At 44.4% G+C, this 27,407-nt stretch overlaps 1 protein-coding gene across 1 annotated transcript in view; it reads right to left on the reverse strand.

The window, feature by feature from the left end:
- DST (dystonin) overlaps window positions 1-27,407 on the reverse strand; it is a 1,528,317-nt gene that overhangs the window by 934,622 nt on the left and 566,288 nt on the right. Inside the window, exons 6-7 of the mRNA XM_086926448.1 lie at window positions 21,920-22,009; window positions 18,281-18,379 (exon numbers count right to left, since the gene is read on the reverse strand). Coding sequence (XP_086782574.1) covers window positions 18,281-18,379; window positions 21,920-22,009 — 189 coding nt within the window. The remainder of the gene's footprint in view (window positions 1-18,280; window positions 18,380-21,919; window positions 22,010-27,407) is intronic.

The following is a 27,407-nucleotide window of genomic DNA, read 5'->3' on the forward strand; positions in this document are numbered from 1 at the left end:
TCGCCACTGCGCATGGATGACTATGCCAAATAATAATAAAAGGATGTCATTTTAGGTAAGGCAGACCGACTACCTTTATCAAAGAACTCCAACATATAAAAAGCAGGCCTATTGGCTTTATCAAGGGGTCACCACATAACTATATATAAAGCAGACCTATTGGCTTTGCTACAAAGTCACCAATAACTATAATAAAATGTGTTTTTAATAAATTCATACATTGAAATGTTTAATAAGACTGACTGTCACAAATTATTTTCAATAACACGTTTTTATTTTTAAATAAAACAATAATATGTCCTTCACTCTTTTTTAAAACATTTTTCAATCATAAAGCACAGCCATAGAACCAGCCAAAAGGTGCCCCTGCACTCCAGCTGAGGTGCATACAGCACCAGGAACGAGCGCTTTGAAAACAACGGTAGGTTCACCTGGATACAATGACCCAGAAAATGTACTATGATTTTTTAAAGAATTTTATTAGGTGGGCGGCAGTCCCCCACGACACTTGAAAAAAATCTTGGTGGTCCCCCTTACCCTTCTAGGAGCACCACCACCACATTGAAGGGCCCCAGGAACCCCATCCCCGGGGCAAAATTATGTTTTTGTGCAAAAGTGGCTGTGGGGCCCCCGCCCTGAGTCATCAACAGGGCCTGTGGGCCCCCTCCCCTGGGCCTGATGACATCAGGGTTCTGGGAACCACATCTATCTTTCAAGACACTGCTCTTCTCTACCCACAAGAGCATGGGAAGGGAGACCATCAACTTCCTGCCCGCGCTCTTGTGGGCAAGGAAGACAAGTTTGCTCCAACCTGATGGGAGCAGAGAGTAAAACTGCTCCCGTCGGGCAGGAGCAAACAAATCTAGCCAGCTCTCAGAATGGGAGCCAGCAGGGGAGCCGGCAGGGGCCGTGGAGATCCTGGAGCTCTCCACATGGTCCCACGTCCTGTAATCTCTGTGGGTGTCCCTGATGGGACTAGGGTGTACGTGGCATTTTCATATTTGTTGTGGCCTAGGAATAGGGTTCCAAGGGCCTCAAACCCCTCCACCTTTAATTATATTGGTAGACCTAGGAATGGAGTCCACAGGCTTGGTAAAGGCTCGGGCGTGGAGTTGCTTGTCCCCTGGGGGTGAAAGGTGCTCAAAAAGGCCCTCTGCCAGAGCCTTCAAAGGCCCAGGGGGCTCCATCCTCCATGGCAGGTGTATTTAATTAAAGGGGCGGGGGCCACTGGACCACCCTCCCCGAGCCATTTTAGGCCCAGAGAACCCAGCCCCAGTGCCAAAATTTCCCACAAAAGGGAGAGGGCCGCCGGACCGTCCGTCCTGAGCCTTTAAAAGGCCCCAGTAACCCCATCCCCCTGAACCAAATACCTTTAAAAGGGAGGGGCCACATGGACTGCAATGGATTTGTGTCCCTAGATATCTGTACATTTCTTTCTTTATTAACTCCCAAACTACTGAAAGGATTTGCACAAAAATTAATAAAGGTTGCTTTCTGGACCAAGATTTAGCTTCTTCCACATTTGGTTTCATTTCGTTCAGCAGTTTTGGCAGTAGTTGTGTTAAGAAAATGCAAAACCCCCATAGAGATTGCATGGAGAAAAAGCATATTGGGACCCCACCTTTTTCTCGGCCCCCGCTTGACCAATCACCTCAAACTTTACAAACAGCAGCTAAAGTAACTGAGACACTAGTTTTGAAAGGTTTGTCAAATGGCACCAAAGTTATTAGCAAAACAAAAAATGCTTTGTCTATAGGAAAAATTGGTCCTAATTGTAACTACCTACTGGGTATCACAAGTAGGTAAAATATAAATAAATATATGACAGGCAGGCAGATAGATAGATAGATAGATAGATAGATAGATAGATAGATAGATAGATAGATAGATAGATAGATAGATAGATAGATAGATAGATAGACAGACAGATAGATAGATAAATGCCAGACCTGAAATTCCGTAAAAACCTACTCACGGGGCGCTAGAGGGCGCACTTGCTGAATGGCCGCACTTGCGTGAGGCTCCAGCAGCCCGGCATAAATATCCGTTCTTTATCCTCCTTTCCCTGCTCACACCCGCCCGAAAATCCCCACGGAGGGGCGGCAGAGGCCACCGCACACTCGGTGCGACTTTGCTGGCTTTACCCCCTTGGACTCCGGAGTTGCGGCCTGCGGAACCCCCGGCCGATGAGAGCATTGCCGCGCCGGAGCCTGCATTCGGCTCCTGGACCTACGCGAGCCCGAGGCTCGCCACGAGGCAAGTGGGCCTCCGGACCTTGGAGAGCAGCGCAGCCGGTACTGGCGGTGGGGCCCGCATCAGGGGCAGACTACAAAGGTACGTGCGGTACGCTTTGCTTGTGACGAGGGGGCTGAGAAGGTGCGGTGCCCCCGCTGGCTTCGCCCCGCTACGGGCCCCACCGATGTTGGGACAGGCGCGATCTACAAGCGCCGTATTGGACTGGCGACGCTCCCCTGCAGAGGGCCCGAGACTTCCGGCGGCCTGGCCATACCACTGCCACACATAGCCTCACGCCTGATCCCTGCCGCGACACTGGTGAGCTGGAGACTCCGACAACTTAGTGCTACTGGCTGAGACCTCGAGGCGCTGCATATTTGGCTGGTGTTCTCGCGCTTTTCCCCAGGTGACCAGTCTCTATCCGAACTGTACTATACCTCACAATGAGCCGCCCTGCAGGCATCCGCCGCACTTCCCCCGCTGCCTAGCGCCTTGTTTGCTGCGGGGACGCCACTACATTGCACTTAGTGGGGCGGAGATACTGTCCCCTTCACTTGCCTCTCTCCAGCTGCAGTGCGGATAGCGCCTAGACGCGGAAGCTTCATATTTGACATTACCGACATGGGGAAGCCAGACAGTCGCCAGCCCAGGCTGCAGTTTGAACCCGCGTCACAGAAGAAGGCGACGCGGCATACGGGGGACGCGGTGCCGCCCCGGAGCCCGATCACGGAGGCCTCAACATCAACCCCGCCGGCCCCAGATATAGCCACCATGCTGCAGGAGATGCGCCAGGGCTTTGCAACGGTGGTTGACAAAGTGGATAGACTTTCATACAGGATGGATGGGATAGTCCAAAAGATGGATGTGCATGAGGAGCGCATAACTGAGGTGGAACGCAGGATTTCCGAAAATGACGTCACCACCGCGACACATGACTCTCGCCTTGCTAGAATGGACAATGTGCTAAGAGTGATTGCCGCCAAAAATGAGGAGTTGGAGGCTAGGAGTCGGCGGAACAACGTTCGCGTCACGGGCATTCCAGAGTCGACCAACACGGGAAAGATGGAGTTGTACATAGAGAGACTACTTACAGCGGCAGTAGGGTCAGAAGCCCTTTCGAAGCAATTTATAGTGGAGCGCGCCCATCGCTCCCTTGGACCGCAGACCAAACCTGGAGCCCCGCCGCGACCCATAATCGCGCGCCTGCTCAACTACCGGGATCGAGATGCTGCGCTCCGAGCAGCCCGGGCGAACCAAAATCTGACGTATGATGGCGTGCCCTTTTCCATCTACCCTGGCTTTACCCCGGTGGTCCAAGAGCAACGGCGAAAGTTCCTTGCGGTCAAGAGGAAGCTTCGAGACCTGAACATTGACTATGCCCTCTTGTACCCGGCCAAGCTGCGCGTCACCCACCAGGGTACACAGCACTTCTTTCTCAACCCCCAACAGGTCGAGGACTACCTTAAGACTTTGCCTAAACGACACAGGAGACCTGCGGACGCTGAAGACTTAAATGCATCTGGTCCCGAATGATCAAGGGCTGGCTCTCTATTGTTCTTGATCCTGCACTCCACTAGATCGTCCTCGCTCCCCTCTCTGCGCAGGGGATCCCATTCTTCTCTGCGGTGGCTGCGGCTGCCCCTGGGGTGCCATGGACGGGTGTTGGACTGCAGGTGGTAATGTATGCCGGGCTCCCACCCCCTTACTCCCTCTCTGCTCCAGATGGAGACCCTCAGGGTGGACTTGCACAGAGTGGGACGACTGGGGGTGGTGGAACGTGCGCCTCAGATGACCCCTACTGGGTGTTCCCCAATGACATTGACTTTGATTCTTGTTTGTTGGTTATTTCCATGCATTGTTTTGGCATGTGGGTGGGGGGCGGGCTTGGGGTACTGGCGAGTTGGGGATGCTTCAGTGGGTGGGGGGTGGTGGACTGTTTACCTGGGGGAATGGGAATGGGAATGGTTGCGTTCTGTGCAGGGTTTTTCTTTCTTCAGGTCCGGTCCTTTTGTTGGGACTCTTGGGGGGGTGGTGGCTGGGGGGGTATGCTGGGAGTTCTGTTGGGGTTCTGGTTATAACATGTGCATGATGGGTTTTGAACTCACTTATCTGCCCTGTGGAGGGCTCCTTAGTTGTGGCCGGAGGATATGGGGGTGGGATGGATGTGATGTGCGTTGTCAGTGGCTGAGGCATGGCGTGGATGGTGAGGATGCTCCATCAGTGTTCGGCTCCCGGCTCCCTCTGGGTATCACTGGGCCGGTTCGATTGGGCGATTGCCTGTTTATTGCTAACGATGACTGGGCCGTTTTACTCGCTTTGATCCTGTATTCATTGTTTCGCACTTATACATGGGTGGCACACGCTTAAATATGATTACTTGGAATGTGAGGGGGCTAGGTGACCATAGGAAGAGACGTCAATTATTGAGTTACCTTGATCGCCATAACGTCCACATTGCTTTCCTGCAGGAAACGCATTTTGCACCCCACAGATCACACGCCTTTGGTAGTAGGTGGGCTTCTCACACGGTCTTTGCTAATTACTCCTCATATGCACGAGGTACGGCCATTCTGGTCAAGAAGTCTACACATTTTCGGCTTGCTGGATCCAGGGCTGACCCCCAGGGGAGGTATTGTTTGTTATGGGGTAGACTGGGACATATGTCAGTGACACTAGCATGTTGTTATGGGCCTAACGTAGATGACCCGCAATTCTTTACTGCTTTATGGGCTGCGATAGTGGAGACGGGACCACAACACCTCATATGGGGGGGAGATTTCAATACGACCCTGCACCCCCCCTTGGATAGGTCACACCCCGCCCCCCACCATTACACCAATGGGCGAGAAGTCCTTAGAGCAACCATTGCCGGTAACAATCTGATAGACGCCTGGCGTTCACACTGTGGGTCTAAAGGGGAAGGTACACACTTTACAGCGCAAGCTAAGTCATAGGCGCGGCTCGACTATTTCCTCCTGACCTCGCATCTCTACACGGCGCTGGTTCACGCGTAGCACCTCCCCAGGACATATTCCGATCACTCCCCCGTTTTTATTACGTTGTCCGGCTCTGAGCTGGGGCCCCCAGTGACGGCGTGGCGTATGCAACCCTCTATGTTATTAGACCCGCAATTCCAAGAGGAACTCCGGGATGAATGTTTGGATTTCTTTAAACGCAATGAGGACTCAGTCCAGGACGTTGAGACCATATGGGACGCCTTTAAGGCCACACTCCAGGGCTTATGTATTTCGAAAGGCTCGGGAGTGCTCAAGAGCATACTGAATAGATTACACGGTCTCGAGGCTGACCTACGGAGTGCAGAGGACCGCCTCAGAGCAGGCCCTGACAATGCAACCCTCGCTACTATACGTGAAAAACTGTCGGAGTACTCCGAGGAGGCTTCCCGCGAGGTAAAGTTTAGGAACAAGTACTGGGTGGCCAGGCGATATGGAGAGGGTGAGAGACCTGGGAAGGCTCTGGCGGCGACGGTTAAACTAATGCGCTCGCCGACTGTTATACTGGAACTTGAGACTGCTGAGGGGCTAGTGCTCAGGGACACAGCACAGATTCTGAACGAATTTGTGCGACACTATGGTGCGCTATTCTCCTCTAACAGGACTGGCGAACTCACACTGGACGGTTATTTAGCAGATGTTTCCTTGGGATGGTTGAGCGATGCACAGAGAGCCTTTTTGAGCGCCCCGTTTGAACTGGATGAGGTCAGGGAGGCTATCATGAGTATGAAGTCGGGTAAGGCCACTGGGCTAGATGGCATCCCCATTGAATTCTATAAAACGTTTATTGACTTCATGGCGCCAGTGCTGCGGGAGGTTTATGAGGATGCGCTAGAGGTGGGCCATCTCCCTGCATCCATGAGAATTGCCCTTATTACGTCCCTGCTCAAGCCAGGTAAATCCGCTTCCAGCTGCGACTCCTACAGACCGTTGTCCCTGTTAAATTGTGACGTGAATATTCTTGCAAAATTGATAGCAGCACGCATCAGCCTCCTCCTGCCTGATCTAATACTTCCGGACCAGGCTGGATTTGTCCCTGGTAGGGCGACGTCGCACAATCTCCGTACCTTTTTCTCGGTCTATGACTCCGTCCACGAAGACCTCCCAATGGCAGCCATTTTCTTAGACGCCACCAAGGCATTCGATTCGCTCGAATGGGAATATGTGTTCAAAGTTCTAGAGCGAATGGGATTCCCGCTTATATTTATTTCCTGGGTTAGATTGCTCTATACGAGTCCGACGGCCAGGGTCCTCATCAATGGGAAACTGTCTTCGGACTTCCCGATCTCCAGAGGGACGAGGCAGGGTTGCCCCCTGTCTCCACTCCTCTTTGCTATAGCCACCGAACCCCTGGCTGCTAAACTGCGGCAGCATCATCGGGACAGTGCACTACGCTGTTTTCAGAGACAAATACTTGTCTCTATGTATGCTGATGATATCACCCTTTACGTTCGCCACCCTAGCGACAACCTACATCCCATACTCCGGGAATTTATACTGTTTGGTGCCCTTTCGGGAGTCCAGATTAACTGGAGTAAGTCGTGTATCTTTCCCCTTACTGCCTCGACTAGTCAGTTTCCGCTAGAGTTCCCGCTTGACTGGTGTACAGGGGATTTTAAGTACTTGGGTGTACATGTGGAGAAGAGTAGAGAAGAGCTGATTCGTGCTAATTATGGCACTGTGAAGGACAAGATCAGTGGCAATATATCCAGATGGATAGCACTCCCCCTTTCCATGGCTGGGCGGGCCTCGTTAGTTACGATGGTGATACTCCCTCAGCTTCTGTACCTTTTTATGAACATTCCGTTTCATCCCGGACCCTATTTCTTTCGGCTACTACGCTCGGAATTGCTCCGACTGGTGTGGGGTGGGAAGACACCCAGACTCAAATGGGAGATCCTAGTTCGGCCATTCTCACAAGGGGGCTTCGGTATTCCTGATTTTGAGCTTTATTATCGGGCTGCTCAGGCCCACTATGCATATTTCTGGGTGCGGCAGCAGAGATATATGCCTCAACTGGCGGCCGAACACTGGTTAGCCCACCCGACCCCCATTGACAGCGCTCTTTATTCCAAGGTCGGTGGCAGGGACAAGACTCCTAATACGGTGTCTAGCACGGTAACGGCGTGGAACTCCATTTCTTTGAGGCTTGACCTGCATTTCCTATATGCTCCACTATTGCCACTGACCTACCACCCACAGCTCCCGCTCCTGCAGGAGGCTGGCTTTCAAAAATTGCTGAAAAGCATACATGTCGCTACATGGGGGGACTTGTATCGTGATGGCACCTTCCGTACCAAAGACCAGCTGTACGAGGGCATACAACCGACACCTCTAGACATGTTTTATTATATCAGGCTCAGGCACGGGCTACAGGCCATTACGCCTGACTTCCCCTGTGAGCCCCCAGTGCTTCTTCCCCTACAGAACATGCTGCTTCACGACAATCCCAATAAACTGGTATCCACACTCTATAAATCTGTCCGTGCCAACATGACCTACACTGCCCTGCCCGCTAGGCACAAATGGGATCAGGATCTAGCCTTGACTCTTACGGATCCACAATGGGAATTCTGCCTGCAACAGACCGAGCGCATATCCTCCAACAGCCGTTATAGGATAATTCATTATAAATTCCTACACAGACTTTACCACACTCCAGCGCGCTTACACAGGTTCCAGCTGAGGCCTACTGACACGTGCGACAGGTGTGGAGCTCCTGGGGCTGACTTCCTTCACCTTGCATGGGGATGTGCTGAAGTGAACAGATACTGGACCCAGGTGTTTCAAGCACTATCCAAAATGATACACATGACGGTGGGCCCGTCCCCATTGTTGGCCCTTCTGGGGTATGTTGCACCTCTTCAGGCGGCTCACCGTAAATATGTGGCGCTGGCTATGCTTCTGGCTAAACGCAGGGTGGCCTGTAGATGGGGGAGAGGAAGGGCGCCCAAGTTTAAGGATTGGATGAGTGACATGATATACTGCCAGGAACAATTGCATACTTATTCCGAATTACTGCCGCCTGCTTCTAGGCCTACTGATATTTGGGCCCCATTACAATGTTACTTGATAACTGACCCACTGGAAGATAGCAGCACTTGAGGATGGGAGGGTGGGACACTACTGTGTTGTTTCCTGGTCCTGAATTAAAAGTCCGGGCCTAGCCTGTCTGGCATGATGTGCTTACTGCCCCCCCCCCTCTCTCTACCCCACTCCCCCCCCCTTTCTAGGCTCTTTGTGTGTTTCCCTCAATCCCACGATATCGCCCAGGCGTCTACCGGCCTACTACCTTCGATACTGAGCCCCCGCCATTACTTCATTTGTGGACTCAGAGCTTGCTAGCTGCATGCCTCCCACGGACTGCTGTGTCCGCCCGAGCGCAGGTGTGCGCCCCCCCCCCCCCTCCCTGGGTTCACCTGGTCATTGCACATGTTAATGTTGACATAAAATATCTAAAAATGCAAGACACTTTGATTTCGATATGTAGACGCTGCACTTGTCACTTGGAAACTACTGTTTGACGCGATTGTATTCGCACCCATACATTTCTGTCATTGCTTGTTCTATATACCTGCATTGATAGCGGCCAGCCTCCGGGTTGTTGGCGAGACGCTGTGTACTCCTGCAAGTGCTCAATAAATGTTTTGTACCAAAAAAAAAAAAACCTACTCACCACTAAACTACCAGTCATACAAAAAACTCATACTACCATTTAACCTAAATGACAGAAAAACATTAACAATGGGAAAATACCAACTGGAAAATACCAAATAAATGAAGACCAAATCCACACTTTGGCCAGACTTACAAGCATATCTTTCAAAGTACATTTTGAATCAGTGCTCTATACTGCCTATGTCCGAACAAACACACAATCGAAACACTCCAAACGTCAACAGAAAAAACTAAAGCAACATGCTAAAAAAAACGACACTTTTACAAAACACCTTCTCTAACAAAATCCGAGCACTGCCACATATAATTCCTTTTCAGATGTAAACTGCTAACTCTTCCCTGCCAGCCTATATGCTTCAAACAGTCACTCCACTACTAAAATCCCCAAAATAAAAAAGACAATCGCTAGTACAACATTACATTTTATTTAAACAAAAAAGCCGGTATGTGCCTAGTCAATCCTGCAAACTTGTTGAACAAAACAAAATAACCTCTACAGAATGGCTCACAGCTAGCTAGCTATATTTACAGCAAAGAAAGACACCTTTGATTGGAACTTCTAAATGCAGCAAAATCTCCTGCAAACTATTCGAAATCATCTCCCCATCTCTAAACTATGCCTGCTTCAAACAGAAAGTAAACAAATCTTAACAAACGGTCAATACTTTATAGATTAAAATGACAGCCATCTCTGACAACAGTCACCAAGGCTACAAATCTAGCTCTAACAACAACACCCAAACTGACTAATAAAAAGGATTAGCCACGGACTGCATCATTTTCACTTGCAACAATCCAATAAACTTCCACTAAAAGTCACACTTAAAAATCTCTGCAATTGCTCGTCAACCAGCAACGTAATACCCGTCAACTCGCTAAAGAGCAGGGCAGGTCTTAGGCATGGGCGGTATGGGCAGCTGCCCAGGGCCTCGCGCTCCTGGGGGCCCCGCATCTTTCCAAGGTATTCATCGCTTGCATAGCGGCCTGTTATTTGTTTTTCTTAACATTTATATCGCGCAAAATCGACCTGAAGCTTTCGGAGCACTTCACATGGTCACCATATTCCAGCACTGTCTTCAGAAGAGTCACACAATCTCACGGCATTCTCATCATGGCGTGTTTGTGAGCTTTCGCGTCAGCTTCTCCTCTCAGCACCTTGTGTAATTTTATGGCTCAAAGGCGTTTATGCTGGGCTCGTGTTACAGAGCTCGGAGACCGAGAAAATTGCCCAATTCCGATAACCCTCTCTCCCTCCCTGCAGTTTTAATGCCTACTCCCCCTCCCTCCCTGCTGCAGGGACAGGAACCCTGCCCCACCAGCAGCGTTCACCCCATTTGCGTGTTTATTTTTTTTGTATCTCACTTCAGTTTCACTTTAAAGTGAAAGTACGATGCAAAAATAAACAGCGGGAATAGCGATCGCTTGGTTTTCCCCATTTTAATTAGTTTTCTTTATTTGCATCTTTCTTTACCTGATTGTCTCTCATTTAATGCCTTTCTTGCCTTTTCTCTTTTTCTCTCATTGGTTGCACGTCTTTATTTCGCTTTTTCTCTTTTTGATCTCACTGTCTTTTTATTTTCTTGTTTTATTTTCTGTATTTTGTTCTTTCCTTCGCCACGATATCCCTTCTTGTGTGAATAAATTGCATCTGTAAAGCTTAAGCACACTCGGGAGTTTCTTGGCACCATGTAACAAATGTTTATTTTTACAGAAGAAATGGTACACGTTTTATCGACCTCAGGAGTATGACAGGCCAAGCACACCGTTCCCAGCTATAAACAGATTTTGTAGCGTTTTGCTGTGGGAGCCTAAGGAGATGCTCCATTCTTCTGTACTGTCCTTCCCTGGCTCGGAAACAGTTGTGTTGCAGATTTGTACATCTTTGTCAAAAGCATTCCAAGGTACTTTCGTCTAACCAGTGCAATAAAAACATAATACAATTGCTTTGTACTTTAAGAGGGTCAGCGTTGCTCATTCTACTCAGTAGTCCCCAAGCCCCCTTTTATGTTGAGTGGCCTCGGATTCCATGGCAAGGAATGCTCCAAATTCTTTGCGGGGAGGGTTTGCATTTGGACCAGGAGAGGTCATTGTTTTGTTTGTTTCACAAGCCCTGCCTAGTTTAACCATGCATTGATAACCATGCAGCGTTTTATCGTGTGCATCATGTTTTGCAGCGCAGTGCGTTTTATCGTGCCCAAAGCCCATATTTGCCTTGCAGCGCTATATACAACAATGGGTGCGTGCTAGAGCACTGCTACTGTCCTCTTCCATGCTCAATAACTCTTGATAGAGAAATACTCTGCCTTCCCCTTCGGCCGCCAGGCGCCAGCGTCAGGTGCATTGAACCGCGGATCTAATGGTGTATCCTTTGCAGATGAAGTCGAATAAGAGTTGACCGTGGAACATGATGAGTGCTAAGCAGGTGTCCCAAGGCCACTAATGCCATAAATACACCTCTTTGCTTGTAGCTTTTGGTGCGTGAGGAAAAAGATGAGTGTGTGCCACATGGTGCTTGAGTATGTTGGTGATTTGCCATACATTCTCACCAATTAATTTGTTGTGAACATATATATTTCCATGGCAAATCACTGCAGAAACCCAATAACATAGTAACCTAGTGAGCCTAGGAGCTTTAGTTTGGGGGTTTTGGTGTGAGATGTGTTTTTCTCCAGTATGATGTGCTACATTATGAATAGGGCTCCCGGTTTTATGGTATTTATCATTTTGCCATTTCTGTCTGTATTTATCCACATATATTTGTTGCCAATTTTATCTGTATTTATCCGTCTTTATTTCTGGTTTTGTGGAAAAATGAAGCTGAAATTACTATATTTCCACAAATAACTAAGATCAAAAGTCCTGCGAAGTCACTTTCTGTGATGTCACTTCTTGCGACACAATATGCAATTAGAGGGGCCTCACATCTTCCCTTTCGCCCGGGGGCTCAGAAGGCCTAGGACCGGCACTGCTAAAGAGTGCAGAGACAGTTAAGCACTACCTAAATCACTTCTTAAAAATATTTGGCCTTCTAGATGCAAACTATCATACTGCCTCAGAAAAAAACACAATTTAACCAGCAGTCACCAATCACCAACCTGTCATCATTATCCCCAAATTGTATATAGCACTTGAACAAAACGTGACTTCTAACTCCAAGCTCACCTCAGCCAAAGCAGCTCCTGTGCCGGAACTTTAAGAGTAAGAGTGCTACTCGGAACATGAGGTGGCATTCACAGCGCTGCTGACAGGAGTGAAGGTAGCCACGGGCTCTTGACAATGTAGACAATCGGACCTTTTATCAAAGTCTCGCTCATGCTGCAGCACATACTGACTCCTTTCCTGGTTTGCATTCTTCATCTCTAAATAACCTCAGCCATTCAAGGTGGGCTGCTGCATTACTGGCCCCCATGACGTTTCCTGGGTCGTCCTTCAGTAGCATTGTCTGTGACATCCGCTGCCAGTCCTCTGCCAACAAATCCACAGACACCCCAGCCCACAGCAACATATCTCTGGTCCCAAAATTAGAACGTGTAGCCAAAAAAGGTTTGCAAATCTGGTCTGCACCCAATAATTGATCTTGAAGCACTTTAATAGTGTGACCCCTGACCAGTGTGACACTGTTCACCATGAGTTCTGCAGAATCAAGGCAAACTATGACAGTATCTATGGATTAGACAGGGACATTATGGAAAACTGATCTTCAATGTAATTTAAATACTCTTTCATAGGAATCCCTGAATACCTTTCCCGTTTCAACCATTTGGCGAAAGGAGAACCTTGAGAGGTGAAGCTCCTCTCCGTGTGAGAAGGCCGAGGCCTCGATGTTAGCGGAAGGAGAGGTGTATAGCGACCAGGCTTTGCAGCAAGTACAACAGGGAGAGCCACAGAGAGGCCGGCCTCACTAGAATTGCAGTGAGGTGAGAGCCGAATGACCTGGTGTGTGGTAAGCAAGCCAGGCTTGTCAGACGTGTGAGTCTGGTTTGTAGAGAGCCAACTCTCTGAGCCAGGAGGTCGCTCTTTAACGTAAGCATGACAGGCAGAGATGCAAGGATGCCAGGCTCAAACGGAAGTGTCATCTTAAACTGAGATGCTTCAATGACTCCCTTGTCATACCAAGAAGAAATCTGCAAAGAATTGTCCATCTGAATGTCATAGTAACTGATTATCCTTTGACAAACTCAAAGCCATGAGTAAGGAATACAAACTCAGTATCCCGACTGCTAAAGCAAATTTCAGTCAAGAACAATTTACTATAGCCTTATAGCCCGCCGTAGAGGGCTATACCGGCTATTAAAGGCCCTCTCCAGCGTTAAAGGCCCCGAGCCGAAGGCGAGGGCCTTTAACAAGGGAGAGGGACTTTAATAGCGGTATAGCCCATCTACGAAGGGCTATAAGGCTATTAGGACATTCTGTCACTAGAGGACAGAATGTTATAACAAAATAAACAAAGCCTTTTGGGAGCGTGAGGGGATTGGAATCCCATCAGGTTCCCTGAAGCCTTTGTTCACAGGCAGAGCAGTGAACAAAGAAACATTGGAATGTTGGAGCTCCAGGTTTATACCAGCCATTATAAGCCCAGAGCACTCCATTGTTTTCAATGGAGCTCCCAACATTCCAATGTTCTAATACCTATTAAAATACATTCACACAACGATATTCCCACTCTCAAACTCTTTATCAAAATCCTCGAAGGCCAAATACAATGAAATGCTTTATTCATATCTGTCTGGACTTTGACAGTGCCCTCCTGGCTGTCGTCCCTCAAACACCTCTTGCTCAGATTGAAGGAGTGCTTCACTCCACCTCCTAGCTCATCTCGTCAAAGAGGAAATTTGAACATCGCCCACTGGTTTTGAGAGATCATGGTGGTTACGAATGTATGTCTTTACAACGAATGCACTACAACGCATTCCATTACATTGTTACAACGCAAACCATTACATTGCAAGTCGTTACACTGACTTGCTGTAGGGGGCATGCTGGATTTAGGAATAGTGTAATTTACTATTCCTACTCCAGTTTGTGCAACAGCAGGGAAGGTGTTGGATTGTACATCCAACATCAGCGCGCCTCCTACAGGAAGTCGTTGAAACGACTTGAAATGTAATGGTTCTCGTTGTAACAACGCAGTCGTTGTAACAACCGCGTTTTGTGGTTGGAATGCGTTGATGCACATTCGATGTAAAGGGTGTTTCCTGGTGGCTACTTATGAAACTCAGGATCACAGCTAAAATCTGCCACCTTACCTGGAATTCTCCACATTTGAGAAATCCACCTAGTGTAGCCAAGCTACTATCTCCAGTGGACAGCAAAGCCTTGGCAATGGAAAATCCTGAAAATCATAACAACACTAGCCCTAAGGCAATCCTTCACTGGTGCTGCGACCAACATGTAGAACTCTCCTCCTCAGCTAAGAGCACAAGCTAATCTCCTCTCTTTCAGTAAACTCGCCTCTTCCATGTGTACCAAGACTAGTCTCTGGCCAGTTTTGATCTCCCAGCGTCTCTTCCTGAGTATTTTTGTAAAATGTATATTCCATAAAGTGAGCTTCCTGTTCTTTCTAAACCACATTAAGATTTATCAGGTGCAAAAATGCTACAAACAAATGTTGGGCAGGGGAAGAGTGAGGCCAGGTCCTGCGGTCAACAAAGTGCTATGCAAAGATGGAAACAGACTTCCATGGGGCGTAGACTGTCTCTTTACCCGGTTTTGGGTGGGAGTTTGCACTCGGGCATGGACAGTAGGTCAACCCCCCAAAATATACTTTCCAACTCTGCATGCCAAATATGTATGCTAAACTATGTATGAATATGGATTCATTATGCTGTACTGTCACCTGTAATCTGTGTTATACTCCCTGGAACAACTAGCTCTCGGCTTGGCTTATATAAGAGCATACTGTGCCTGGACAGTAATGGGTCTCAGTGAACCGCTCTTTGATTTCTTTCAACTTCTTTACTTTTTCCTTATTGTGCCCTGGAAGCTGTCCCCTGGATATTGCTCTTTCGTTTTTGTGAGTTATTTTCTGTTTCTGTAGAGTGGCCAGTTCATCACATGATCCAACATATGTAGCTTGATTATTATGTACTCTGCTATACAATCATATCATTATCTCCTTTGGTCTGTCTTTATAAAACCCAATAAAACTCTTTCAAATTAAAAAAAAATAACAACTTTGTATTACTTTTCAATTGTTTTATTAATTACACTAGCGAAACAGAACAGTGAAGTTCACACATTTCTGCCTTACATTCATATGTCTTAGATGTCTTCATTTCGTTTTTAGTTTTTAATCTCCAAGATACAACTGCCGAAGCCTAGTGTGATTCTGGATCTGGTCAAGTAAGCAGAGAGGCACCCTGACATCTGGTTGTCCTTACACGGGCGCCTAGATGCTCCTTGGAGCGATTGTTGCGCGATACAAATTGGCAATTACATTACATAGTTGGGATGTGAGTCGCTGCATAAGAACGTGGCAAATGGAAGCCCGTTTCTACTTTTATTATACCTGTTTCACCAGAAGCAGACGTGCCTTTTTAAAACACACACACACGTGCAATCAGGACATGTCTGAGAACATCCACCCGCATGCAATAGCATAAGACATTGAAATACTGGGCATACCTTCTTAATTTCGAATATCAGTATAAAATATAGTCTTAGTCAGATGTTCTTAGTTCTTTTTCTCACAAAATCCACTTCAAATGTGCTACGTGTAGTCAACACACAGCTCAGCAGCATCCTCTAGTGGTGTATTCAAAAACAGCAACCAAGCTACTCAGGTTTGTAACACAAAGGGCTTATTAACTCTAAAGTATTATTATGTTAGTGGGAAAAAAACACAAAGAATGGTTCTTAAATTACTCTGAGAAAATAAAATGTGAAAGAAACCTCACACCTCCCTTCCTAAGACTGTCCTGAAGTCCCTGCTTCGTGCACCTTTATTACGGATCTCAGTTTTCTGACAGCTCTCTTCAGCTCTCGTCAGGTAACAATCAACCACATTGTTTAATGGGATCTGACTACTGAAAAGAGAAATGCACAGCTGCGGAACCCTCTCAGGCAAAAAGTTCACAGCTTCATGAAGAGTTTCTTTATTTATGAACACGAGCGCAAAAGATTTCATCTATCCTTAGAGGATTAGGAACCATCTTCTAAAAATGAAGCATGCCTTCAATCAATCAATCTGTAGATTTGTGGAGCACTTCTTTCACCCATGAGGTTAGCCAGGCGCTGGCAGGGTCCAGATGATTAGCCATATAGCCAGGTCTTCAGGGACTTTCAGAACTCTGGAAGAGATGGGAGGTCCGTAGATGAAAGGGTCCCTCAATCCATGCGTTCACTGCTAGGTAGGAGAAGGAGCAACCTCCGCATCTGCTACGTCAGATGTGGGGGGTGAGGGTTCGAGAAAGGGATGCAGAGCGGAGGTGTGCGGTGGGCTGAAGGAAGTTCAGGCGGTGGTTCAGGAAGGCACGTTCACAGTTGTGTAGGGTCTTGTATGCACAGATCAGGAGCTTGAACTGGCATCTTTTCTTTACAGGAAGTCAATGGAGTTCACTGAGGTAGGGGGCAATGTGGGTTCATCTAGGGAGGCCCAGGACGAGTCTGGCTGCGAGGTTCTGCATGGTCTGTAGTTGTCTGAGGAGCTGAGTTGGGAACCCTGCGCGGAGAGCATTGCCATAGTCCAGACGGGTGGAGATGAGGGTCACAGTGACGGTGCGTCTTAAGCTTTGGGGGTATCTTATGAGGAATGCAGAAGATGAAGAAGCAGGATCTGGAGTTGATCAGAGTTATCATGGACAGCTTGTTGTCCAGAATGATGCCTAGGTTCTTAGCGCGGTTAGTGGCGGTAGAAATAGGTCCGAGTTCTGAGGGCCACCAGAAAATGTGTCATGGGAAGCTTTTGTTTCCAAAAATCAGTTCCTCTGCCTTGTTCATATTGAGTTTCTGGCAGATGGCGATGTCTGCCATGCAGATGTGGAAGTTGGTCTTGGTGGCATCTTTGGAGAGGACGAGAATGTGGTGCGTGTTGTTGGCAAAGGGTATGATGTTGAGTGTGTGGGTTTTGGCGCAGCTGGCCAGAGGTGTCATATAAGTTTTAAAGAGGGTGGGACTGAGGGAAGATCCTTGGGGTACTCCACACACAATTTCCTTGGGTTCTGAGATGAAGGCAGAAAGAAAACTTTTGCGTACTCGTGGTGAGAAATGGATGGCTATGTCATGCAGCTTTGTGATGAATGAGTGGTGGGACACTAGTCTATTCAACCATGTCACGAGAACACGTTTTATCAAATATACCAAATTGTTAGAAACACATTTAATTTCTAACAATCATGTTATTGTAATAGGTAATTCTCTAGAAGATCAGGTGACATTGAATAAAAATTGCACACTAAGAATTTGAATTTTGCATAAGTGACAGTAAATGTAACGGGGAACTCCATACGCTATTTTTTTTAAACAAAGCATCACTATACCCGCCCTCACAGGAATTGCTCATATTCTTTCCAGCCCCAGTGAGATTTCTAAAGTGATATGAAAGATTTGTAAAACGCGAGGAAATATCGCTTCCTGCTACGCTTTATCCCTAGATCTAGTTGAAATCAGAAGATGCAGCCCCATAGGACGAAACATAATTGGGTGCAAGGATATTTTTGAAGAAATAAACATCACAGGTGAGGGCTTGCAACACAGATATTTCTTATTTAAAACATTTATTGTAGTTTCCTTTCAATAAAGGATTTACTGGTTGTATGCCAGAGTACCCGTAAAAATATATTAACTGCCACTGCATCGTAAAGGTATATATATATATATATATATTATGTCTTAGCTTTTAACATATATATATATATATATATATATATATATATATATATATATATATATATATATATATATATATATATATATATATATATATATATATATATATATATATATATATGTTAAAAGCTAAGACATAATTAGTCCTTTCTATATACAAACCAACCTAAACTATAAACTTTAGAAATGTATATATATGCACTTAAATTTATGTGAACTACATAGATGTTGTGTAAAGAAGAGTGAATCTATATACTTAGCTATATATACTTACTGTGGCGATATAGCAATAGTCGACATTCTGATGTGTGAAAAAACTGATATTCTAGTAGTAACCCTTATATACTGTAGCCCTGAGTGTATCACTCGCTATTAGTTATAAAGATAATGAATTGATATTATGCAAGACTTTCTCTGCTCCTTCCCACTCACAGCAAGAAGTCCACAAACTGAAAGATTAATGAAAACGCAGCACTCACTACAAACGTCAGACACTGTTAGTATTGTTATGGGGGCGCCACACCTACCCCCTTATCCACATCCGCCTCAGCCTCATGCTGTTCACTTTCGCATGCTTCAGATGAACTCACCAACCGCAAGGTCTTCAAAAAATCCCGCTCCCTGGGCTAATGAATGTAACAGACAGAAAGAAAAGACAGCAAAGACACAAGACAGACCACAAATGAAAAGAAGAGCATGAAACAAGCATAATGAAGAGAAGCTACAACAGGCAACAAAAGTACAGTGATGGTCACGACAAAGGATGGAAAGAAACCTGCAGTGTTATTATGTGCAGTGAGTCATTGGGAGTTAGTTTTTGTGTAGTAGAATGTTACTCACCCCTGAAACTCTAGTGCGCGGAGGACTTAGACGTTCTCACATTATCAACTGTTGGGAATCATAAACTGAATGAGAAAACTGGAAGATGCTGATGGGTGTGAAAGAAGTCATCACGCATCCTTGTGTACCCTACACCTCATGCCTCGCGTTGTGTTCCATGTGGGGCTCAGGCTAGTCTCTGACAAAGCAGCAGTAAACGAGGCGCCCTTTTATCCAGAGGGGAGCTGCAGTGAATTGGGGGAGGGGGAGTGTTGGTCATGTGAAGATTGCTAAGGTCCACAGGACCCGGAGTCTCCCCTTTAACCCGTTGACCGGCTTTTACTTACGCCCAACTCTCTGAAACAACTGCTCAGATTTGGATGACTGTCAATGGGACGAATAAATCTTAGTGGTCACACGTGTGCCATAGAGAGCTCCACAGTAGAGAGCAGTCTCTTTCCTGGTATGAATGGGAGCATAGTGCTCATTGAAACAATGAGAGGCTCAAAATACAATGCAGTGGAGATGGAAAGTACTGGACATTATATATAGGGGAATTTTGCCCACTAATGGCTCAAAAACCCATAAAATTGTCTGACTTCTGTGTGATTGGTTCACAAACTCATAGTTGGTTACTATATAGATTGTGAAGCCATGGAATATTATTAAGAACATGGAGAATGATTTTGGGTGGATTTTAGTTAAGATATTTAAGGTAAGTCATTTTGCATGAAGCTGCTCCTACGAGTAGCAGAGCGCTTTACAAAAAGGATGTCTTTTATCAGGAGCATCTGAAACACGAGATGCTGCCACAGACAGTGTGTTCTGTGAGGTCCAGTTGACCCCCGATTACAGAAACCAGCATATGTAAATATGAAAAAGTCTTATAACTGAAGAAAGAATGAGCATAGTAGACTAACTTGTTGCTAAAATCAACTGTGCAAGAGGTAGAGGTTGAGTGACCCATCTAGCAACAGCTGCGTTGAAAATATTTTTTAATGTGAAAACTGAGGTCACAGGAAGCTGTTTCCTTTAAAGGATAGTTTCCACAGCTTTCAGATTCCCCTGATGAGGGAACATTTGCAATGCTAGCTATATAGCTCTTTACATGGTTGTACAATAAAAAAAATCAGTTGCAGACTTTCTATTGGCTACATGTGTGCGTGAAAATCCCTTTAAGTGTTTGCATTTTAATACCTTTTTTTAGATAAATAAAGCATAAAAGCAAAATCAGACCTAACTTAGCATATTGTTGACCTCTGTGTGAAATGGTAAAATCTTAGTGATTGTAAACTTCTCCCTTACTGATTTTAAATCATTTTGAAAAGGATGTGCTCAACTAGATCTTATAATATGTGAGATTGAATGCCCCGTGCACCAAGGGACCTCCAAAAATAAATAGTAGATACAATCAGGAAGAACTGGAAAGTATGTAGAAAGCTAATATTTTATAGACGGTTAGTGAACATCAATCTATGAGAATGAAGTAGGCAATGGATGGCTGTGACTAATTACCTTAAATACTAGAGGCACGCTAAACAACATTTTAAAAGGAAGGGAGAAGCAAATAAACAGGACAGCGGAGACAGAATATGCAGGACAAGGAAAAATAACCAAATATGGGAAACCTTAAGTTCTGGCAAAGAGCAAATCGGGACAATTACACAATCCAGGCACCTACATTTGTCAAGGATTAGGCTAGCAAGAGGGGGATTCATCGAATAAAGATGTGGATACATATGTATAAACTGCCTTGACACACACAGCCTTTTGCTATAGGCTTTGCTCAGACATTGTCACAGCCACAAGAACCAAGTGATTCCGCAGACAAAGTAAATTATGCATTGTTATTGAACTGCCTTATGGTTCACCATCTACAGGATGATCTGCAGATTTCACTGAAATAAGTCCATATTAAACAGTTTGACATTTTTAAAGAATGGTGCATGCGACAGTCAATGTGGCTCTCTGCAGGGTCTACAGAAGTTGCCTCTACCCCTCCAAATTGTAGAATGCTGTATTCAGACATCCAGGGTGTGATAATCTCTTTGTGGTTTGAACTGATGACACCGTAATGTGAATCTTGACTGGCTAAAAATAGGTGCATTCGTATTTTAGATTTAGGAAAAAGAAAACCTGTTTTTTATTTTTTTAAACTAGATGGAAAAATATAAATTCTTTGCCATTGACCAGGCTTTAATCAAATATTTCGGCTTAAAAAATAAGAAAGAACACATAATAGAGGAGAGGTAAATCTGTATCACGTGTACAGACCAATTCTTGCCCAGGTAAGTACTCCACAGCTGTCACAGTCAACATATCCTTAAATATTGCTTTACTTGACTGACTGAATTGATTTACTGTTGATAGGAATTTACATTAATATTGCTCACAAATTCATTATTTCAAGAGGGAAGTTAGAATTTAGAAAAATCCAAAGTTTTTGGCCATTATAAGATCACATACACCTAAACCTAAAATTCCCACTAAAGAGAGGCTGGCAAGATGAAATGTTAACATTAGTAATGCAGGGCAGTTTCCTTCTGGGAAGGTGTGCTTCCAGTAGAAACATATTGTAACCTCAAAATAGAAAACTGACAAAGATTAAGGAGTCAGAGTTCCAAGGATAGATGAATGGATAGAATGAAAATGGTGTGCCCTTTATCACAAGAAGTCTCTACATGTAGATTTGTGTTTTGTGGAGTACAACATAGCATGTGTTTTACACAAACTCGTATTCCCTAGGAGTTTAAGATACGTTTCCAAGGACAATATTAAAAAACGGTATTCATGTTTTGGCCTGAAAGAAAAAAAACATGAATTATTTGTGAATATCATTTTGTATATTAACAGCTAAATGTGTATAGTTTTCTTGCTTTAAAAAGACTATTTATTTTCTAAATTATTCATATCACTTGGCATGAATACCCAAGCATGTTAAAATATTATAATAGCTAAATAGTAAGGTCAGGCCAAGTGACTTTAATTACACTATAATATTTCGAAAGTTGCCTTTTTAATGCTGCAAAATTACACTACCCCACTGCATAACGGGATTCCCTCATTGTTCCAAAATTCCCGTGGCCACTGAAGGAACCGAACTACAGATTTCTTTAGGATAAGTGTGAGTGAGATGAAGGCAGATAGCAAAAGTACAATGATGGAAATCGCATAAAAATCACCATATTATTGCAATGGAATTGAACTCTGCCAACATTAATAGGAAGAGGAACAAGTACATGTTAACTTATATATTGCTCTATTTGAGACTATGCACAGCTATCCGGAACAAGGAAAAAGCTTTCAGACCATTTACCATACTTTCTTATTAAGAGTTATTAACTCACCAAGGTGTCTCCAGAAAGGACTTCTAAAAGTGAGATTAGGTTATGTCCATCTCTCAGATCTTCATACAGATCATTTACATGTTTCCGTACCTAAACAAAACAAGACAATTCAAAATGGTTACCTTTCATATATTTAGCTATGTACATTTTTAACTTGCTATAGCACCAACAAGAGTAAATGAGAACAAGAGAGATGAATGCGCAACGATCCACAATACACATTAAAAGGACTTAGAAGAACACAATGTTATATGTAAAAATATGTTCATGTCTGTAACCAACTGAACATTGTAGGCCCTTTCTGACAGCAAAAATAACAGTTTCAGGTATTGAGGATTTGACAGTGCTGTATTGGCATTTACATGGCGTTTTCCAACCAACCCCTTGCAAATCACACTGGGAATTAGAAAATGAAATAAAAGGGTTCATATTCGTGCCTCTGTCAAAAATCAAAATACAAGTTGAAAGCAGAAGAGCAGCTAGTAGTAAAGAGACTGAAAATCAGTAGAAATCATAGCTTGGCGAGACCTGGCCTTGTTTCACAATGACATATGTTTTGACAGCCCATTTTGAAGTATTGCTCATATTAATTACCATAATTTCATTATGCCAAGTCCTGCTTCCTCACTTTAATTAGTTACTGGTGAGGCTTTCCTGCCTCATGAGACCCAATACAAAGCGCTTTATAGTCAATCCATTATTGACATGAGTTTCCATTGAGATTCGGTAATGTTTCACAAAAGTGGAAGGGGTCAACCAAGTAGCGGCTGTACAGGTCTCGGCAATCAATACCCCTTGCAATTCAGCCATCATGGAGGACATGCTCCAAGTAGACCTGCCTTGAACTCCTACTGGTGCCATCTGTCCCACAGCATCATAATCCATGGAAAAAAGAGATCTGAACAATTTACTTAAAGAAGCGGTTTCTGGCTTACCTCCTTTTTTGCTGGCCCAAAATTCACAAACAATGATTATGTCTTCCTAAATGGCTGAGGAAAGCCCTTCTAACATCCAACGAGTGCAACCTCTATTCTTCAGGAGAAGAAAATGGAGAAATCTCAGGCACAGTGATTTCCTGTTGTCTTTGAAATGAGGAGTTTATTTCTAGAACAAAAGATGGGGCTACTGAAAGTACTACATTATCTGGCAAAAGCTTTGTAAAATGGATACTTGTAGGAAGGAGCGCCCAACTCCCCAACCGCCTGACAGAGGTGATTGATACCAGATAAAAATATTTAGAAACTCTGAGACAAATGAATCTGCCTGCTGAGATTGTCTGCCTTCTTGTTGTATGTTCCGATAAATGTGAATCGCTGTCAGCGAAATCAAAACCTTCTGAATCCAAAGAAAATTCTTCGAGCAATTTTCGTCAATAGAGAATTTGCCCCCTCACCCTTTGTTTAAATAGACCTTGATTGTTATATTGACCATGCGAATCAGTACTGCATTGCCCCTGATCCAATGCAAGAAGTACTTGAAGAGTAGTCTAGTAGACTCCTGCTCCCTCCAGTTCGATGATTTCGGAGCCTCTCTGACTGTCCAAATGCTCTGAACCTGATAGTCTGCAAAACAAGTACCCTAATTTGACAGACTGGCATCTATCTGTTGTGGTGACTAGCAGAGGTGAAGGAGCAAGCAATACTCCTTTCAAGATGTGGCAACTCTTCATTCACTAACCAGACTCTTCCTCACTCAAGACGAGAATAGAACTATTGTCGTCAAGTCTAGAGATTCCAGGGACTAGTTTTGAGGATCCATGTTACCAGACTGTTTAGTTGAACCCTAAGCCATGGGACCAAAAATACTGTGGAGGCTAAATCTTCCCTGTACCTTCAAACAAGCTAGAACTGGAGGCGCCTACGGGGAGAGATAAGCTTGAATAATTTGGACCCTTCTGTGTTTAAGGTAACAAACCCAAGGTCTGTACAAAAGTGGGCCCCTATGAAGTCCAGGTCCTGAGATGGCACCAAATTTGGCTTGTTCCAATATATTAAGAAACCATGGCCTTGAAGAATCAATAATACTCTGGTCACCCTAGAAGACAAAAGTTATTTCGATATAGCCTGAACCAGCCAGCCGTTGAGATAAGAATGCACACAAATTACTTCAGAATGTAGTAAAGCCACAAGTCGCGCCGTAACCTTTGTAAAATCCCTCAGTGAGAATTTTAACCCAAAGGCACGAACCCTGACCTAGTAGTGGTTGTGTCCTACCACAGACCTCAGTAACTGCTGGTATGATTCGTGAATCGGAATGTAAGCTTATGGATGCTAAATAATCTCCTGGCTTTACCAGAGGAAAAATTACCTGGAGGGTCACCATCCAAATAAGAATCATTTGTACTCATAAATTCAACCATTTAAGTTCTAGTACAGGGCAAAATGAATCGGGCACCTTTTTGTGCCAAGAATAGATTGGAGTACATAGCTTCTCCTCTTTCCTCCTATGGAGCATGTACTATAGCCCTTTTGCAAAGAAGAGTGTCACTCCACCCAACAGAGCTCGACGTTTGACCTTATGTCTTGGGATTTGAGTCATAATTATTCCTGTTTCTGGAGAGAGACTTGATAACTCTATGGCATAGCCATCTCTGACTGCTCAGTACCCATTTATCTGTGACAGTCTTCTCCCATACCTGAATAAACGTTTAAATCCTCCCTCCAACTGAATCGATGGCCTCCACTCTTTGGTTGGCAGGACTTCTTCTTGGTTTGTCAATCATCTTTGAAAGAATCTTGCTTCGGAGAATACCATTTTGGCTGGTACTTCTGTCTTCTGTCCATTGATGACCTGGATTCCTTCTTGAGAAGACACTCGGAAGTCACACCAGCTCAGCACCAGGATGCCCTCCCAGGTGATAGCACGCTCTAGAAATCTGCATAACATAACAGCTTGAGCGGATCACTCCACGTCTCGCCATACCACCGTATCAGCTGAAAGCATACCACCATTGGAAATCTGAGGAGGCCCTGCCACCACCAGCTGCCTGGTAAGTATCTCAGAGGTGCAAATGTGCAGAAGAAGCCGCAGGGGACGGGATTTCTATATTTGAAGCTTGGTCTAATGAGGTGTGACCCCCCATACCATGGATGCTTACAAGAAAACGTACGAGATTACTTGGTAAAATAAGGGTGAGGGGAAAAGTTATCTTAGTACACTGAGGATGCAAATGTGCCCGTATTTATGTTGCGTCTGTGGTAAAAACGTAATTAGAGTGCACAGCATGATACATTCTCACAGTGGAACATTTTTTTGTGGTTGATCTTGTACCTGTGATAGCAAAGATGCAATTAGGTGGGGCACTTAAAAATGGAGTGAACACAATTTATGCATCTGTATACATTGTATTGTATGTATAGTAATTGCCATGCATGAATGTATAAGTTTAAAGTACATCCATACACTAAAATTATTAGCTACTCAAAATACAAGTCGTAGGTGTAAAGTAACTCACTTTCAAGAGAAAACTGAATGAACACCAAGATTAAAGTCACTGTGCATGGAACCGTAAGGATTTTGACACTGCCAAACCGTGACTATAAATATTTCAGAAATGTTTAGTTAGATTGTTTGTGGAGATCACCATGTTAAGCCATATGAACTTGCTAGGATGTGCACACTATATTGTTTTTAAAAGTGGACCACAACAATGATCTGACCAAGACAGTTGTTGGGCAAAATCTCAAAAGTTCTGATTTTCAATTGAGAAAATGTGAAATTCAGGTGTTGCATTACTGAAAGACAAGATCCAGCACCCATTGGGATTATCTCTGCTACGAAGATCCAATGGATTTTAATCATTTCGATTGATGTATGTTTGACCTTTAACAGATGGAATACAGAACCTAGACTTTCAAGTACTTTATTTGGCTCAGTGATAATTTAACCAAATGACTTGACAAAAGAGAAGAGAATTGCAGTTGGAAAATCCTCATACCTTACAAATTCGTAAGCAATTAACTTTATAAATAATGCTGCAAACCGTGGAAACACCTGTAGAGGAAGTCCCAGTTCAAGCATATACGGAGTTTCTGTATGGTACTGGGGACATCTAGAAGGAAAACATGTTTGTCTTGATGCACAAATATCTTTAACTGATATCTAACATCGTATACACGTTTTGTGTTCTTGTATTTATTATACAGCTGTGTTTTGCATAGCCTGCAATAGGGCCAGAAGATGTATTGGAAATTAACATATTAACTGAAAAAAGAAAGTTTAAAGTAATGTTCTAGGTAGGTGAAATGTTCAGTATCAACATACCGTTTTAAACAACAACAAAAAACACAGAAATTCACCAGTTATAGTTATCTCAAGTAACTATAACTTGTGCCCTCGTACAATAAGTCATGCACAGTTATGTCGTCAATAAATTAATTGCAAATGTTGCAGTGACATTTTCAAGAAAGTCATAGAAGATATCATGAGTGATGTAATAAGTGGAGTAATTATTAGTCCATGGTGAGGGCACTAGTTTTATTTACATTTTGACCCTAGGGGATGGGGTCCCTGGGACCTAATTAGGCTCAGGGAGGGGGGGGGGGGGGGGTCATACTTCATGGTTGTTGTGGTGCAGCCAATCTAATCTCAGTAGGACATCTGTCGGATTCACGGATCTTTCCAGGAGTGAAATATAACATTGTTTGCATTAACTGCTCAAATATTACCATATGGATTTACACAAATCACAGAAATCACTCTTTATGGACCAAGATCTTCCTTTCTGAGAAATCTGTTGGGCTGTGGCTGTGTTTAAAGTTCCTATGGAAAAATTAATGGGGAAAACGTTTATTGGATCCTGCTTTTCTTTTCGCCCCGCTTGAAAGATCACCTGAAACTTTCCATAAGAAAATTAGTCAAAAAAAGTAGTGCTTTTTTGGAAAGTTTCCTGGTGGTTCACCAAATGACATAAAAGTTATTAACAACACAAAAAAAGGCATTTTCAACGGAAACAATACCCTAACTATAACTATCCAGTGGCCTATCTATCTATATATGCACCATAAGACTGTCTACTGAATGAGTGAGCTAAATGTGCAATTCCCTCCCACCCTTTCAAGGAAGTTGTTCCCCAGGCATGGTTTCCCAAAGGACAGTTTCCTTCCTTTTTATTTCCTCCTATTTTTCTTTCCTTCTTTCCATTATTTTTTTTTCATCCCTAACACATGTATGTTCCTCCTTTCTTTTTTCCTTCGTCTTTCTTCTATTTGCATTTTTCTTTCCTCCCTTCTTTCACTCTTACTCCTCTCATATTTTCATAGCTATTTTCATCATTCCTCTTTGTCTCTGTAGCCAGGTTGGGTTTTTCTTTCCACCCTATGACTCTTATCCCAGAACTGTGTCATTGTATTTTCATCCTGTTATTTATTATTATCTGCTTCTGTGTTGTGAGCTAGGAGGCCCATTTCGAAGCTAAGAGCCATTAAAACTAATGTAATCTATCCCATGACACCCCTGCTCAAACTGAAAAAGCAGGTGTTCCACCACA

Source organism: Lissotriton vulgaris, chromosome 6, assembly GCF_964263255.1.
Source record: "Lissotriton vulgaris chromosome 6, aLisVul1.2, whole genome shotgun sequence".
NCBI classification, from domain to species: domain Eukaryota; kingdom Metazoa; phylum Chordata; class Amphibia; order Caudata; family Salamandridae; genus Lissotriton; species Lissotriton vulgaris.